Source organism: Cebus imitator, unplaced genomic scaffold, assembly GCF_001604975.1.
Source record: "Cebus imitator isolate Cc_AM_T3 unplaced genomic scaffold, Cebus_imitator-1.0 Scaffold214, whole genome shotgun sequence".
Lineage (NCBI taxonomy): Eukaryota > Metazoa > Chordata > Mammalia > Primates > Cebidae > Cebus > Cebus imitator.
The window spans coordinates 1375790-1394372 of record NW_016107529.1 but is presented as its reverse complement, the minus strand read 5'-3'; the positions used below and the strand labels follow the sequence as shown (position 1 = coordinate 1394372).

The window sequence follows — 18583 nt, the reverse complement described above, 5'->3', positions numbered from 1 at the left end:
TGTTCTTGTTGCCCAGGCTGGAGTGCAATGGCACGATCTCAGCTCAGCCCTCGGAGTAGCTGGGATTATAGGCATGAGCCACCATGCCCAGCTAATTTTTGTATTTTTAGTAGGGACAGGGTTTTACCATGTCGGCCAGGCTGGTCTTAAAACTCCTGACCTCGTGATCTGCCTGCCTTGGCTTCCCAAAATGCTGGGATTACAGGTGTGAGCCACCTCACCCAGCAGTTTTATTCTTTTCTAAGGTGGAGTAAATGAGATCTCAGAAAGGCTTCACCAATTTTCCCACAGTAACAGTTGAGCAGAATTAGGATTAGAAATCTAGTTCTCTGGCTGGGCATGGTGGCTCACACCTGTAATCCTAGCACTGTGGGAGGCCAAGATAGGAGGATCACTAGGTCAGGAGTTCAAGACCATCCTGGCCAACACTGTGAAATGCTGTCTCTACTAAAAATACAAAAAATTAGCTGGACATGGTGGCACACATCTGTAATCCCAGCTTCACAAGGCTAAGGCAGGAGAATCACTTGAACCCGGGAGGTGGAGGTTACATTCAGTGAGCTTAGATCAAGCCACTGCACTCTGACCTGGGCAACAGACCACGACTCTGTCTCGGAAAAAAAGAAAAAAAGAATCTAGTTCTCTGCCTCAAGGTATGCCACAACACCTTAAACTTTGTGACTTTTTTTTTTATTAGAGCTTGTTTTCACGTGAATAATACCTCAATGACATTTAAAATTTCCTAAAAGTTTTTCAATAGTTTGACCAATATTTAGCTCACAAGGAATGATTTTGTTATAACTGAGAATGTATATACTAAAGCTTCACAGTTTAGCCTTTAGCAGAGTAACTTTTCCTAAGCATTACTTTCCTAAGAAATTCTAATGAAATTTAACTAAAAAATAAAACTGTTTGAAAATTTAAATGAATCAAAAGAAAAATTTGTGGGAGATGAATATCTTATAAATGTACTTTTATAATTTTATATTGAGCAGGTTATAATGAAATGATCTTTTCCCCAGTGCTGTGTTTAGTATTGAAATTTCCACAGACAATGAGGAAGTATGAAGATTGAAATGGAGATTATTACTTAGTTTTTTACATTAATTGTAGTATATAACTAGGTGTTTATTAGCAATGACAAAGAATATGGAACAAATCAGTACCATATTAATTCTATACTATTAAAAGTTAATCTGATTTATGTATTTTCTCAGTTGCAAACAACTGTCTTATCTGAAACAATATGCAAGAAATTAAATGATCCCTTTAGAAAACCGTGAATGCAAATTGGAAAATCTGTTGTCAATCTGGAACTCTTGATCCAAATACAGTATAGTTTGTAACTTAATTTTAATGTTCAGCTGGCAATCAAAACATTTATTAAATTCCTTCAGAACTAATTGAAACATTTGCATAGTATAGGAGTCTGAAATCTCATAGATTTCAAGCTTCATGTAAAACAAGAATTGAAAAGATTATGAAGGTTCAGCATGATCTTGAGCCAATGCTGATCAAAAAAATGTGTAAGGCCCTTAGGAAATGTTACCCTATGAAGTGCCACTTGTCTTTAACTGGAATTTAACACACTCTAAAGATGAAACTCCATCAGACGCAGCACAATATTGGCAGCTCGGCATGCCAGCCACTGCAACCCGGCCTGTGTGTGTTTTCTTTCTGCTTCTCGAAAGTGCTTTCAAATCCCGAATCAATCAATCAGGGTCCTTCCTCCTCTCTTTCTCACTTCCCTCTTCTCTGTCTTTCTATCATCTTCTTCTCCCTGTCTCTTTACCATCTATCTGCCTCTCTCTCCTTCCTTTCCCTTTTCCCCTTCTTCCTCTTCTCCGTCTTTCTTCCTCCTCCCTCTTTCTTCCTCTTATTTCTTCATCTTCCCTCCTTCTCTGAAAGAACTATGTTCATCATCTGATTTATGTTGACTTTAAATTCATCTGTTTAATTTTATACAAAGCTATATTTTATCTTTTAGGTTTCCTTGAATAATAAGTCTTTTAAGAATCGTTTTTACGTTTGCTTTGTGTACATTTTGGATTTTTTTCTTCCCCGCAGGATTATGATTTCAGTTTTTTATTAAATATAGCCATCAATAAAGAAAATAGAATTGTAATCTCTTAGTAAAATCCCCACTCTTGATGCTTTTGCTATCTTATCACTTGTGCTTCATCCATATACTGGTAACATCTATATGTGCTTACAACATTGGTATGCATAGAATTATTTTTGAAAAACAAATTTGTTTTCAGTTAAATTGTTGTTTAGTGATTGTGGTTCAACACAAGATTCTTTTAACTTAAACTCAGAATACTCTGTGAATTTAGCCTTTGCATTGGAACAATCAAACATTAGTCTAATATGCTTTATATGGGACTCTCTCAGCCAAGTTCTGTCTGAGTTAACCAGTTTATTCTATGACAAGTTGCTTAACAGATGTCATTCTGGGGAGAACAATGAAGCCAAATACTTGTGCAATGGCTAACATTACTCTAACTTTGATCACTTTTGTTCAGCACATCAGTCTGGCGTTGTGCTTTATACCAACATAACACTATAGCCAGAACATGCTTTTCAGGCTTAGAATAGCAAAGGAATGTTATTCAATTCAGTGCAGTTACAGATGAGTTAATGAAAGAAGAAAATACTGTTTATTTCATAATACCTTATTGTTGTATTTTGGAATTAAGGTGGAATTTAAAGAATCCCACTCCAAAGTTATTTGTTTATATACACATAGTATTTGTGTATATTACAATGCTAGGGTAGCTTTATCACCTTTCCAAAAGGATGTAAATATTTGTCCTGCTTTTTTTCAAAAATAGCTGATTAGATTTGTTATATCTAGACAACATAATCAAAAATAATTTTAAGAAAGAGTTTTGTCTTTTTTTTTGCCTTGAAGCCTAAAGACTCCTCATACTCCTTCTTCTATCCTTCTCTCTTTTATTAATATAGCACTTTAGGTTTGTGGAATACATTTCTCTTTAAGAACACTAATGTTTAAAAATGACAAAATAACAACAACTAGTGAAAGTGGTTAGAGGCTGACCCAAATGCATTTGGTTAAATTGTTGGGTTGATAATGACTGATAAAAATTTCCAAATGCTGGCCAGGCATGGTGGCTAATGCCTGTAATCCCAGCACTTTGGGAGGCTGAGGTTGGCAGATCACCTGAGGTTGGGAGTTTGAGACCAGCCTGACCAACATGGAGAAACCCTGTCTCTACTGAAAAAAATACAAAAAATTAGCTGGGCATGGTGGCGCATGCCTATAATCCCAGCTACTTGGGAGGCTCAGGCAGGAGAATCGCTTGAACCTGGGAGGTGGAGGTTGCAGTGAGCCGAGATCGTGCCATTGCACTCTAGCCTGGGAAGTAAGAGCGAAACTCCGTCTCAAATAAATAAATAAATAATTTCCAAATGATATGACTGACTGTAAACAAAATATTGCACGGTAGACTAGCCATTTGCTAAGAAAACCTGTTGATGTGAATTGAATACGGATCAAGACGTGCCCAGGCTCCTCAGAACTCATTTACTAAATCTTTTTTCCACAGATAGGAATTAGAGATAAAAATAGAGTGACTTTTGTGTTTTTGTTTTATTTTTTGTTTCTCCTTTCCCATAGCGTACTTGTATCTCTGTTTCACTGGAATGGTAACTTAGATGTGATTATGTATAAGAAAGGGTAATGTGGGGCTGAGCATGGTGGCTCACGCCTATAATCCCAGCAATTTGGGAGGCCGAGGACAGTGGATCACCTGAGGTCAGGAGTTCGAGACCAGTCTGACCAATATGATGAAACCCTGTCTCTACTAAAAATACAAAAATTAGCTGAGTCTGGTGGGCCTGTAATCTTAGCTACTCAGGAGGCTGAAACAGGAGAATTGCTTGAACCCGGGAGATGTTGGTTGCAATGAGCCAAGATTGCGCCATTGCACTCTAGCCTGGGTAACAAGAGTGAAACTCTGTCTCAAAAAAAAAAAAAAAAAAAAAAAGAAAGGGTAATGTGAAAGCCAAATGCTGTAACTGGACAACATGATACTTTAGGCTTCTCCATTTTTAAAACACAAATCATGATGCTTGTTGAAATATGAAGAACCCTATTGGAAGTCTTCAGGTTTTTTTTTGAGAAAGGGTCTCACTGTGTCATCCAGGGTCCAGTGGCACAGTCACGGGTCACTGCTGTCTCAGTCTGTAGGGCTCAAGCAGTCTTCCCAGCTTGGCCTCCCAAAGGGTTGGGATTACAGGTGTGAGCCACCATGCCTGGTCTCAAGTCTTAACATAATACATATGATAGAAAACATTTCAACCCTAGCTTCATTTGATACAGTAGGATAATAATGCCATAATTAACTTGAAGAATTGGTTAAAATGGATAATCTCTCCACTCTGTTATGATTCGTTAATTTATTTGTGAATAAAAATTAAAAAATAAAGAGAGTTTTTGTTTTTTTTTGCGGGGGGGGGAGGGTGGGGAGGACAGGGTCTTGTTCTGTCTGCCAGGTGGGAATGCAGTGGAGTGATCATGACTCACTGTATCTTCAACCTCCTGGACTCAAGCAATCATCCTACCTCAGGTTCCTGTGTAGTGGGGACTACAAGCATGAGCCACCACGCCTAGCTAACTTGTTATTTTTTGGTGGAGATGGGTTCTCACTATGTTGCCCAGGCTCATTTTGAACTCCTGAGCTCAAGTGATCCTTATAACTTGACCTCTGGATTAGAGGCTTGAGTTACCATGCCCAGTACTATTTATTTTATTTTATTTTATTTATTTTTGAGACACAGTCTTGCTCTTTTGCCCAGGCTGGAGTCCAGTGGCATGATCTTGGCTTACCACAAACTCTGCCTCCCTGGTTCAAGCCATTCTTCTGCCTTAGTCTCCCAAGTAGCTGGGATTATAAGCGTGAGCCACCACACCTGACTAATTTTTGTTTTTTTCATAGAGATGGGGTTTCACCATGTTGGCTAGCCTGGTCTTGAACGCCTGACCTCAAGTGATCCACCCACGTCGGCCTCCCAAAGTGCTAGGATTACAGGTGTGAGTCACCTCGCCTAGCCAACACTTCTTAATTGCTGGCTAACGTAGAGTTTGATTTTCCACCACTTTATTCTGATAAATTTACCTCCTTTACTTTGAAAGTAAAAGGTATAATGTTGCATGTTGGAAAAATAGTTTCTCATGTTTACCAAATTTTTTGTATTTTCTTTTCAGGAAGCGCCTATAGCTCTGATGTTAGTAAATATTCCATGAAATAGTTTTTAATTTAGGTTGATTTCCAAAAAAAGAAAAAAAAAAAACCCTGTGCTTTTTTTTAACTTGTTTTTTTGGTCAGTGATGGGGAGACAGAATCTCACTTTGTTGCCCAGGCTGGAGTGCAATGGCGTGATCTTGGCTCACTGCAACCTCCGCCTCCCAGATGCAAATAATTTTCCTATGCTGCTTTATTAATAAGTTTCTGTATCTTTGAAACTTACATCAAAATATAAAGGCAACTTTAGGTTTTGTTTTTGGTTTTGAATCATTGCACATTTCAGTGAATAAATCAATTGTAAAAATTTATAATTGCACCTTGCCCTTAATCAACTGTGTGCCTGAAGTTTCTTTCTTTCTTTTCCCCCCCCTTTTTTTTATTGTACTTTAAGTTCTGGGGTACATGTGCAGATCTTGCAGGATTGTTGCATAGGTACACACATGCCATTGTGATTTGCTGCTTCTATCCCACTGTCACCTACATCAGACATTTCTCCCAATGTTATCCCTCCCCAACCTCCTCACACCCTGCTGTCCCTCCCCTAGCTCCCCAACCCCCAACAGACCTCAGTTTGTGATGTTCCCTTCCCTGTGCCCACATGTTCTCATTGTTCAACACCCTCCTGTGAGTCAGAACATGTGGTGTTTGGTCTTCTGTTCTTGTGTCAGTTTGCTCAGAATGATCGTTTCCAGATTCATCCATATCCCTACAAAGGACATGAACTCATCCTTTTTATGGCTGCATAGTATTCCATGGTGTATATGTGCCACATTTTCCTTATCCATTCTATCACTGATGGACATTTGGGTTGGTTCCAGGTCTTTGCTATTGTGAACAGTGCTGCAACAAACATACGCGTACATGTGTTTTTATAATAGAATGATTTATAATGCTTTGGGTGTATACCCTTGACTAAAAAGAAATGAAGTCAGCTAGGAGTTGAAAACGAGAGGAGGGATGTTTCTTGAATTATTATTTTATGTAGTCTTCATTGAGAATCTGCTTTTAAATTTGGTTTTGTTCTTTTTAAGAAAATTGTTTTGACTTATGTTTTTATTGTTTCAAATTCTTGTTTTGAATCTAGAAGGAGACAGGACATACACTGTATGTCTCGTAAATTGACTGGAAACTATAAGTTATGTGAAAATTCTATTTTAATTGTGCTGTCTCTTTCTTTTCATAGGTAAAGAGAAATGTATATGACCTTACAAGTATCCCTGTTCGCCATCAGTTATGGGAGGGCTGGCCAACTTCTGCTACAGACGATTCAGTAAGTGACAGTCAAATTCTCAGTTTTACATTCTCATTTTTGCCACTTTCAGTCTAATTGGCTTTGATAACAAGCACAATCAAATGCTTTGAGTGTTCCATTGAAAGAATTATCTAGCTGGGTTTGGTGGCTCACACCTCTAATCCTAGCACTTTGGGAGGCTGAGGCAGGTGGATCACTTGAGGTCAGGAGTTCGAGAATAGCCTGGCCAACATGGTGAAACCCCATCTCTCCCAAAAACACAAAAATTAGCTGGACATGGTGGTGGGTGACTGTTATCCCAGCTACTCAGGAGGCTGAGGCCAGGAGAATTGCTTGAACCTGGGAGGCGGAGGTTTCGGAGAGCCAAGATCGTGCCATTGCACTCCAGCCTTGGCAACAAGAGCAAAACTCCATCTCAAAAAAAAGGAAGAAAAAAAAAAAAAAAAGGAAAGAATTATCTAAACCAAACAATGTGAAAGTAAGAGAAGTTGTAATAATTTGAGTTCACTTTTAGAATGAAATCGCAAGCCAAGTAGACCAACATTCTGTTGGTAATGTTACAGTATCAGTGCAAGAATTTGAGGTTGCTTGATTTATTTTTTTCTTGATGAGAATATATTCAGATTGGGACTTTCTAAACATTCAGATACTAATAAAATGTTCAAGGCAAAAACATTTTCTTTCCTAAATTACAGATATTTTTAAATCAAGCTAATCATTCGATTTAATTTTAAAACTACCTTTTTCATAGTAGACTGATACTTTAAAAGTTAATTTTTATCATTAATATTAATAGCACTTTAATCTCAAACATACCCATAAATTTCACCATCATAAAAAGCTAGAAGAAAATAACCTGTCATTTTTACCATTATTATATTTTTATAATGATTTTTCTATTGTAAATTTTGAAGCCTTTTTTATCTCTGCAATTTCCTTTCCTTGCTATTTTCTATGAGAGTAAATTTCATCATATAAGGAGGCCTGCTGAAATTAAGTTTGAGAAGAAATTGGGACTTCGTAAACATCTTGTAATGATCAATAATGAAATGATAATTATTCCTAAGAATTGAATTACCTTTTCATATTTTCTAATGTTTCTGTCTGGATAATAACTACAGTTCATGCCTCCTCAGCACCATCAGTATATATTTTAGTGGAAAGGAATTCTCTGTGGAAGACAGAAACATTTTAAGACGATTTGCTTATGTAGTTGCTACTTGAATCTAAGGCAGAGTGTTTACACTGTAAACACTTTGCCTTTGGAAGATGCTTTATGGATGATGAAACTTTAAAAATCAGAAAACAGAAAAACTTTTATTTATGGCCAGGTGTGGTGGCTTACGCCTGTAATCCCAACGCTTGGGGAGGCCAGGATGAGTGGATCACCTGAGGTCAGGAGTGAGTGAGTGTTTATGAGATGGAATCTTGCTTTCTCACCCAGGCTGGAGTACGAAAATGCACTCTTGGCTCACTGCAACCTCTGCCTCCCGGGTTCAAGCTCCTGCCTAAGCCTCCCCAGTAGATGGTATTTTAGGCGCCTGCCTCCACACCGGGCTAATTTTTGTATTTTTAGTAGAAACGAGGTTTCACCACATTGACCAGACTGGTCTTTAACTCCTGACCTTAGGTGATCCTGCCTCCTTGGCCTCCCAAAGTGCTGAGATTGCAGGCATGAGCCACTGTGCCTGGCCAAGGTCAGGATTTTGAAACCAGCCTGGCCAACATGGTGAAACCCTGTCTTTACTAAAAATACAAAATTAGCTGATCATGGTGGCACATGTGTGTAATCCCAGATACTTGAGGCGGGGGGGTGCCTAAGGCAGGACAATTGCTTGAACCTGGGAAGGGAAAGTTGCAGTGAGCCGAGATCTCGCCATTGCACTCCAGCCTGGGAAACAAGAGTGAAACTCCACCTTAAAAACAAACAAACAAACAAAACCTTTATTTTTAATAAACGTTTACAGGGGAAGAAAACATCTTTAGGTTTAGGTACTTAAATTTGTTTTTGAAAAACTGATTTTAACATTGATATTATAGTATATGATTAGAATTATTGGCTGGTTATCTATGGCTAAGGATAGGGATGTGTTCTTGCTTTTCTTCTGGTTTTTGTTGTTTTTCTTGCTTGGGGGAAAATTTGATAGAAAATGTGCTACATTTATTTTTACAAAAATGAAAGAGTAATGTTCATACATGATGGTCTACTGTTTACCTGAGGAGGCGTGTAGAAAACAAATCTTAGTATTGTCTAAGAACTTGTTACAAGAAAAAACAATATTAATAGAAGAAAATAATTAAGACCTGAGCATGTCATTAAATTCTCTGAGGTTTAATTTCCTCACTAATTTGCAGAACTATTATGAAGATAAGTGATAATATAAGTATAGTACCTGGCTCATAGTAGACGCTCAATAAATGAGAGTCGATAATGTAATTGAGGTAACTGAAAAAAGTTATAATTACAGATTACAATTACAGGCAAGAATTGGCTGGTTTAAATGAAGTGGTCTCTGAGATTTGCTTCAGAATAACCTGTGTGTGGCAGATTGAGTGAGGCTAGAGCTAATTTAGATTAGGCATCTATCAATCATTGTTGAATCTGGGTGATGTGTATATTGGGTTTATTATACTACTCTCTCAACTTTTGTATATGTTTGAAAATTTTCATAATTAAAAGCTTAAAGCAAAAATAATTGTCTTGTTTAAGAGCAGGGACATAAGATAATAGAGAAACTCTAGAAATGTGGGGCTTCACAGGGTTGGAAAAGCCAATTGCTTTTGCACCCCACCCTTGTAGAAACCAGACTGAAATTGGCTTATCAGTTACAAGTTCCAAGAGTGATAGACAAAGTCGATGAAATACGATCAGTTCTTCTGTCTGTAAATAGTGCCTTGTACATTTTAGGTGCTATTCATTGAATTGAGTCGGCATGGTCTTTTATGAGACTTATATTTTAATCGTTTTTATAATATTTGATTTTTTGCCAAAGAGTTGTTGTGCAGTTTAATTACTATAGGAAAATATGGAAAGCAGCTAAAACTGTTTGTTTCCAAGACTGTAATGCTACTTGGTGCTCTTAAGTCACAGCAAACACAAGAGGGAATCCCCATTAAGAGCTTGATTCTTTTAGCCTCATTATTCCCATTTGCACCTTGTCCCAGAACCTGTGAAGTGGTGCCTGCCCACACCTCCCCAGAGCAAATCTTGCTGCATTGGCAGGATGTTGCCTTGAGCTTGCATGATTTGATACAACAAAGATGTTTAGGGCCAGGCTGCTTTTAACTGATGCCACGGCAGATTCACTAGCTCCAGTGCTTGAATTTAGCCAAAAATGGCTTATAACAAGTATTCTGAGGAGATCTTGGCCACATAATATGTCATAAAACCGTTCTTTCATTATGAGTATAAAAACTCTTAAAGCTGGTACTTGTAGTGTATATTTGTTGCAGGCAGTGGTGTTTTTATTCTTACTGAAATCATTCAAGTGGAGGCATCTGCTATAAAACAAAATAGTTTTCACAGCTTAGGGCATGAATTGGGTACAGCTGAGAAATGTCAGCTGTGTAAACAGCCTGAAATGTGTTACCAACAAAAATATAATTAATTTCTTTCCAAGACAATGTGCCATAACTTAATACTTAGAATGGTTTAACTTTTAGAGAAAGCACCTGAACATTTGCTTCCTAGTGCCAGAGTAGAGGATTGGTTATAAAGGTCATTAAAAGTGAGGTCATTTTTTACTTTTACTGCTCAGTTGCGAAATTTGTGTGGTTTTGAATATATAATAGCCTTAGATATCATTGGGTTCTATGAATTTATGAAAATATCATAGATCAAGAAGTTAATGAATTTGAGGTGATGAAAATGTTCTAAAAATTAGATGGTGGTAAAGGTTGCACATGTCTAAATTTTTTAAAAAATAATTGAACATTTAAAATGAGTGAATTTTATGGCATGTAAATTATCCCTCAGTAAAGCTATTTTTTTAAAAAAAGTTAATGAACTAGATTAAAATACTTTCCCACTTATATTTTATGTTGCATGACAAATACTTTGAAATAGCACAAGAGGTGTTTTGTTCAGTACACTTCTTATTAACCTTTGGCTTACCCAACAGGACAAAGAAGTAGACCTCTTGTAATCAGATTCTTTTATAATCTTGAGTCTCTTATGAACCTAATAGACTTCAGTCTTGGACATTTTCAGGCTACTCAGTGAAGTCAATGATCATTTACAACATTGTCGCCCATCTCCCTTCAGAGTTAACATATTTTCTTTGCTTGTAGTTGTACGCTAATAGGGTATGGGATACTGTATGAATTGTCATTAACTCAGTTCCTTTTGTACTCTTTTCATCAGGGAAATAGGTATCTAAAGCTTCACCAGTAGGAAAATATTTTCATGCTGTGACAATTCAGCTGTGAAAAACAAGGAGTTACAAGTAGGCAAAATCTCATTTTACACTTTAACAAGGAAGTTCTTGGTTTCTAGAGAGTAGAAATAATTTTAACACTGTGAATTATGTTTAGACACCTTATTATAATGCAGACAATATGAATACATGTAGTTCTTTTTAAATTCCAGGATTTAATAATGCTTATACAATTAAAACTCTTTCAGTTTTTTGTTTTGTTTTTATGTTTTGTTTTGTTTTGTTTTGTTTTTGAGACAGAGTCTTGCTCAGTCACCCAGGCTTGAGTGCAGTGGCGGGATCTCGGCTCACTGCAACCTCTACCTCCCGTTTCAAGCAATTCTGCTTCAAACTCCTGAGTAGCTGAAACTACAGGCACGTGCTACCACACCTGGCTAATTTTTGTATTTTAGCAGAGACAGTTTCGTCATAGGCTGGTTTCAAACTCCTGACCTTGTGATCTGCCCGCCTCAACCTCCCAAAGTGCTGGGACTACAGGCGTGAGCCTCCGCACCTGGCTGTTTTTTATTTTATTTGTTTATTTATTTATTTATTTATTTATTGAGATGGAGTCTCACTCTGTTGCCAGGCTGGAGTGCAGTGGCGCGATCTCGGCTCACTACAACCTCCCACTTCCCGGGTTCAAGCAATTCTCCTGTCTCTGCCTCCCAGGTTCAAGCAATTCTCCTGTCTCAGCCTCCCGAGTAGCTGGGACTACAGGCGCGTGCCACCATGCCCAGCTAATTTTTGTATTTTTAGTAGAGATGAGGTTTTACCATGTTGGCCAGCATGGTCTTGATCTCTTGACCTCGTGATCCACCCTCCTTGGCCTCCCAAAGTGCTGGGGTTACAAGTGTGAGCCACCACACCCTGCCTCTGATTTTTATTTTATTTTATTTATTGAGACAGAGTCTCACTCTGTCACTCAGGCTGGAGTGCAGTGGCAAGATCTCAGCTGACTACAACCTCTGCCTCCCAGGTTCAAGTGATTCTTATGCCTCAGCCTCCCGAGTAGCTGGGATTATAGGCGTGTACCACCATGCCCGGCTAATTTTTGTATATTTTTTGAGATGGAGTCTCATTCCATCACCAGGCTAGAATGCAGTGGCACGATCTTAGCTCACTGCACCCTCCACCTCCAGGGTTAAGGCGAGTCTCCTGCCTCAGCCTCCTGAGTAGCTGGTACTACAGGCACGTGCCACCATGCCCAGGTAATTTTTGTATTTTTTAGTAGAGATGGGGTTTCACCATGTTGGCCAGGATGGTCTCGATCCCTTGACCTTGTGATCCGCCTGCCTCGGCCTCCCAAAGTGCTGGGATTACAGGTGTGCGCCACTGTGCCTGTCTTTTAATTTTTGTATTTTTAGTAGAGACAGGGTTTTGCCATGTTGGTCAGGCTGCTCTGGAACTCCTGGCCTCAAGTGATTCACCCGCCTAGGCCTCCCAAAGTGCTGGAATTACAAGCATAAACCACTGCGCCCAGTCAACTCTTTCAGTTTTAATACTTTTTTTTTTATTGTGCTCTGTCCCTACCCCACTTTTAAATAGAGATGGATCTGAATGAGAAAATGTCATCTGTTTTGATCCTTGGGATGGAACTCATGTTCTTCTATGATTTCTCCCTGAAGCCTTGTGTTTAGCAGCTGTCAAATTGTGGACATTCTCCTGATACTGGACCCAAGCTCCCACTTTACAGGATCTACTCTTTACAAAATACAGACTCTTACAGTTACCACGTACTTACCACACTGTAGTTACTAAGTAAACTTTCAAGCCTCTATTATGGTCATTCTGTTTGTTCACTGCTGCAAAGTTAATATTTCCAAAGTACAACATGAATCACATTCAGCCTTACTTATTTTCAATGACTCGATTGTGTACAGATTTTTTTTTTTTTTAAAGTAGAGATGGGGTGACGGGGTTTCTCCATGTTGGTCAGGCTGGTCTCAAACTCCCGACCTCAGGTGATCTGCCTGCCTTGGTCTCCTAACGTGCTGGGATTACAGACTTGAGCCACTACGCCCAGCCAGTTATGTGCAGACTTTTTTTTTTTTTTTTTTTTTTAAGATGGGGCTTCACCATGTTGGTCAGGCTGGTCTTGAACTCCCGACCTCAGGTGATCTGCCCGCCTTGGCCTCCAAAGTGCTTGAATTACAGGCGTGAGCCACCACACCTGGCCTATGTACAGATTTGTATGCTGGCATACAAAACCTTTCATTGTTTAGTCTGAAACTTCCCTTCCAGGTTTGTTTTCCCATACAGGCTCTGAGTAAATGCTTGATAAATATTTGTTGAATGAGTGGTTGAATATTACACCATATATGTATCAGCTTTAGCTAAATACTTAAACCTATTTTTCAAATATACTTGGTACTCTCCCACTTTGTCATTTAATCATACTCTTCCACCTAGAATACCTACAACAATTATTTCCTTCCTTCAAGACCTTTCTTTAAGAAACCCTGCCTGTGTCCTTCCCATGCTCCCTTTGCCAAACCTTTTAGAAATTCTAGTTCTCTTCTTCTACTTAAATTCTTTTCACTTTTTTCTTACTTTGTTCTTTATTTTCTTCATTTCTCCCTTCCTTCCTCCTCCCTGGATTCATCTGAGTCACTACAAGCAACTTAACGTCTGTGGGTCTCAGTCTCTATAACTGTCAAGCAAGGATAATTACTCATAGAGTTATTGTGAAGATTAAAGAATCAATAGCTGGCCAGGCGCGGCGGCTCAAGCCTGTAATCCCAGCACTTTGGGAGGCCGAGGCGGGTGGATCATGAGGTCAAGAGATCGAGATCATCCTGGTCGACATGGTGAAACCCCATCTCTACTAAAAATACAAAAAATTAGCTGGGCATGGTGGTGCGTGCCTGTAATCCCAGCTACTCAGGAGGCTGAGGCAGGAGAATTGCCTGAACNCGAGGCGGGTAGATCACGAGGTCAAGAGATCGAGACCATCCTGGTCAACATGGTGAAACCCCGTCTCTACTAAAAATACAAAAAATTAGCTGGGCATGGTGGTGCGTGCCTGTAATCCCAGCTACTCAGGAGGCTGAGGCAGGAGAATTGCCTGAACCCAGGAGGCGGAGGTTGCAGTGAGCCGAGATCACGCCATTGCACTCCAGCCTGAGTAACATGAGTGAAACTCCGTCTCAAAAAAAAAAAAGAATCAATAGCTGCAAGAATAGTTACTGCTAGGTTTATTTTGAAGATTGAAGTAGTATGTACTAGAAAGAATGCCTTAACATAATTGACCTTTGGCTATTATTGTTTCTTTAAATTCATCTATGTGTTCATTCGCTTGACATTTGTGGAACAGCGCTGTTAAAAGAAAACTTGAGACAAATTAAATTTAATGGAGTTTAATTGAACAACAACAAAAAATGAGTGGCAAATTGGGCAGCCCCCTGAATCATAGCAGATTCAGAGAGACTCCAGGAATGTCTTGTGGTTAGAACAAATTTATAGACTAAAAAAGTAAAGTGACGTACAGAAAGAAGTGAGGTGCAGAAGCAGCTGTATTGGTTACAGGTTGGTATTTGCCTTATTTGGACACAGTTGGAACACTCAGCAGTGTATCAGTGGTTGAAGTCTGGCTGCTGAGATTGGCCAAGACTCAACTGTTGTTATAGGCATATACTCATAAGTTAGGTTTTCAGTCTTATCTACCTATTAAGTTTGATTAAGCTTCCTCCACCAGGACTCAAATCTAGAAGTACAGAGCCCTCGGCTGGGCGTGGTGGCGCATGCCTGTAGTCCCAGTAATTTGGGAGGCCGAGGCAGGTGGATTGCATAAGATCAGGAGTTTGAGACTAGCCTGGCAAACATGGCAAAACCCTGTCTTTACTAAAAATACAAAAAAATCAGCTGGGTGTGGTAGCGCACACATGTGATCCCAGCTACTCACGAGGCTGAGACACAAAAATCGCTTGAACCTGGGAGGCGGAGGAGGTTGCAGTGAGCAGAGAACGTGTTACTGGACTCCAGTCTGGGTGGCAGAGCAAGACTCTCAAAAGAAAGAAGAAATACAGAGTCCTTCTCAGGTCATACTTAGTTCTCTTTAACTTTTACAGGCCAGTAACTGCAGTGGCCCTTAAAGTTGCAAGGGTAAGATCTTGCTTCTCAGAGATTGATGAGTTTAGTGGGAGACATGTAAAAAAACAATTACAACTCAAGTATATAAATGCAAGGGGATCACAGAAGAGGGAACAATCAATTTTGCTAACAATTAGTGATAATGAAAAATGACTTCTCAGAGAAAGGAAGATTTGATTCATTTTAATTTGTATACTTATATTCCTCATTTTATAAATTATAAGCATTAGAAGAACTGTTGTCAGGCGTGGTTGCTCTTGGCTGTAATCACAGTACTTTGGGAGGCCAAGGTGGGCAGATCACCTGAGGTCAGGAGTTCGAGACCAGCCTGGCTAACATGGTGAAACCCCATTTCTACTAAAAATACAAAAAATTAGCCGAGCGTGTTGGCATGTGCCTATAATCCCAGCTACCAGGGAGGCTGAGGCCAGAGAATCCCTGGAACTTGGGAGGCGGAGGTTGCAGTGAGCTGAGATCGCACCATTGCATTCCAGCTTGGGCAATGACAGCAAAACTCCATCTCAAAAAAAAAAAAAAAAAAAAAAAGGCTTGGCACAGTGGCTCACACCTGTAATCCCAGAACTTTGGGAGGCTGAAGTGGGTGGATCACGAGGTCAGGAGTTCAAGACTAGCCTGGCCAACATAGTAAAGCTCTCTCTCTACTAAAAATACAAAAATTAGCCAGGAGTGGTGGTGGGTGCCTGTAATCCCAGCTACTTAGGAAGCTGAGGCAGGAGAATCGCTTGAGCCTGGGGGATGGAGGCTGCAGTGAGCTGAGATTATACCACTGCACTCCAGCCTTGCACAGGTGACAGAGTGAGACTCCATCTCAAAACAAAACAAAAAAAACAACCTGTCTACTGTCTTCTTCACATTGTATCAAATGTGTGTTTTATGCATTTATTTAAATTTCATTCATTTATTTAAATTGTTTAGTGCTCTAGTAGGTTGACATATATGTCAATAAACAACTAAAGGATTGATTTATATGATTACAGTAACTTGATAAACTTTTTGATAATCAGATTATTTTATTTCTAATAAATTATCAAAACTAAGTATTTTATAGCAACAAGTAGCGAATAACAGATTTAAGAGTGTGTGGAACTACACTGTAAGCCGATTTTTTTTTTTTTTTTTTTTGAGAGAGAGTTTTGCTCTTGCTACGCAGGCTGGAGTGCAATGGCGCGATCTCGGCTCACCGCAACCTCCGCCTCCTGTGTTCAAGCAATTCTCCTGCCTCAGCCTCCCAAGTAGCGGGGACTACAGGTGCGTGCCACCATGCCCAGCTAAATTTTGTATTTTTAGTAGAGACGGGGTTTCGCCATGTTGACCAGGATGGTCTCAATCTCTTGACCTCGTGATCCACCCACCTCGGCCTCCCAAAGTGCTGGGATTATAGGCGTGAGCCACCACACCCGGCCTTGTAAGCCAATTTTTACCAATGTGTGTGCGTGTTATATGTGTATGGGTGGGAGGTAGAAGAAATGGAGGTGGGGGATAATGCAAGTGAGCAGACCAGTTCAAGTTCATTGAATCCCAGCATTACTATTATTCAGATGTTGATGTTTGAGCTTCAGTTTCTTTATCTACAAAATGGAGATGATATTAACACACTTGAAAAGCCTATTGTGAAGATTACAAGGGATTAACATATTATTAGGTTGGACCATATGAAATTGCCATTTTTTAGGGACAAAAATGGTTGCATATTAGAAGTTTCATATAGTTATATCTAATATGTAAAGCACATAATATAATTCAGGGGTTGACAGTTATGACTGTGAGCTCAAATCTCACTCAGCATATGTTTTTGTCAATAATGTTTTCTTAGAACACATTCACACTGATTTCTTTCTTTCTTTCTTTCTTTCTTTCTTTCTTTCTTTCTTTCTTTCTTTCTTTCTTTCTTTCAGACAGAGGCTTGCTCTGTCACCCAGGCTGGAGTGCAGTGGCTCAGTGTCTGCTCACTGCAACCTCCGTCTTCTAGGTTCAAGCAATTCTCCTGCCTCAGCTTCCCGAGTACTTAGGACAACAGGCGTGTGCAACCACACCCGGCTAATTTTTGTGTTTTTAGTAGAGATGGGGTTTCACCATGTTAGCCAGGTTGGCCTCAAACTCCTGACCTCAAGTGATCCACCCACCTCTGCTTCCCAAAATGCTGGGATTACAGGTGTGAGCCACCACACCCTGCCATACAGATTTTTTAATGTACTGTGCCACAGCTGTTTTCACACTGTAAATAGGGATGTGTAGTTGCAAACAAAGACCATATGGCCCAGAAAGCCTGAAATATCTACTGTCTGGCCCTTTACGGAGAAAGTTTGCCAACCTCTAGTGTAATGTCTGGCATTTAGTAGGCATTCAACAAACATTAACTCTCTTTCCCCTGAGTAAGCACCTTCTTTATATTGCATACACATACAGAATCAGAAGCATTCTTTGAATAGCTTCAGGGTCATCTTATGCTATTTAAATTACTTTGTTAGCCTGTCCTAGGGCAGACAGATTCAGGCAATCTTTGGACATTTTCACTGACTTTTTCTTTATTTGGGAAGGTCATGGATAATGTTGCTTCTGATGGTGGTGAGACTCAGTAGCTTCAGAGGGTTCATTGCCCTTGTCAACATATAGAGTCTTTTGCAAATAACACAGGCAAAGACTAAACAGATGGAAAGAACAGCTTCGAAAGCAATAGAAGAAAGTTTGGGTTTAAAAGGAAAGAAAAGTTGTGAAACGAACTCTATTCTGAACAAGAGTGAGAAGTTTGGGAGTGTGGATGAAGCACTCAAGGGAAATGTTTACTCAGTAAATATGAGGAAGAACACATGGAAGCGAGACAGTCCCCAATTGGAAACTTACAGGCATTAAGATCTAATGCTGTGGGTCCTGATTTCAGTTTATTAAAATCCCAAACTTGTAGACTGCTACTTCTGACCATGAAGGGGTAACTGCTTTGGGATTTTCCTTCTCTCTCTGTAAACAACTACAAGACAGGATAAAATACATGAAACAACTGTTTTCAGATATTAGCCAACAGGCAATACAGTACTCTGAAGAAGGAAACAAGAGTCCTGTGAGAGTCTTAAATTCTGCCTGGAGGCAACTTCTGGATCCCACAGCAGGGAAGAGAAAGTAAAACAGAACTTGGTGTTTCTTTTTGTTGAAGGACAGAGATTGGAGTTTTGGGAGGCTTCAGCAGCTAGATTTTGCAAAGCAGACTACCAGCAGAAGAAAATCTCCAGAAATCTGAATAGGGTTCCCCAAGCCTTTAGTCTGTGCATGCATAGGGTAAAATTCCAGGAGGCTAGGCAAAGAAAAAGTGTCAGGAAAAAGAACAGTTAACTGGGAGCTATAAGGTAAACAATGCCCAGAGTTTACACAAAACTAAAATTACTTCAAGTAATTAGTATACATTGTAGAGACACCTCAGTGAATACACAGGGCATTCAGTAGCTATCTTCAGAAGAGTTACACCTTAGTGGAGTGGATAAATTGGCCCTAGAGTGAAGGCTACTCTAGGACTTCTTTTTTTTTTTTTTTTTTTTTTTTTT

At 39.4% G+C, this 18583-nt stretch overlaps 1 protein-coding gene across 2 annotated transcripts in view; it reads left to right on the top strand.

Annotated features, from left to right (window-relative positions):
* The window catches only part of FAF1 (Fas associated factor 1), a 527993-nt gene that overhangs the window by 291687 nt on the left and 217723 nt on the right, over window positions 1–18583 (top strand). For both annotated transcript variants that reach the window (XM_017548715.2, XM_017548716.2), the window contains exon 8: window positions 6454–6540. In XM_017548715.2, the coding sequence (XP_017404204.1) occupies window positions 6454–6540 (87 nt within the window). The remainder of the gene's footprint in view (window positions 1–6453; window positions 6541–18583) is intronic.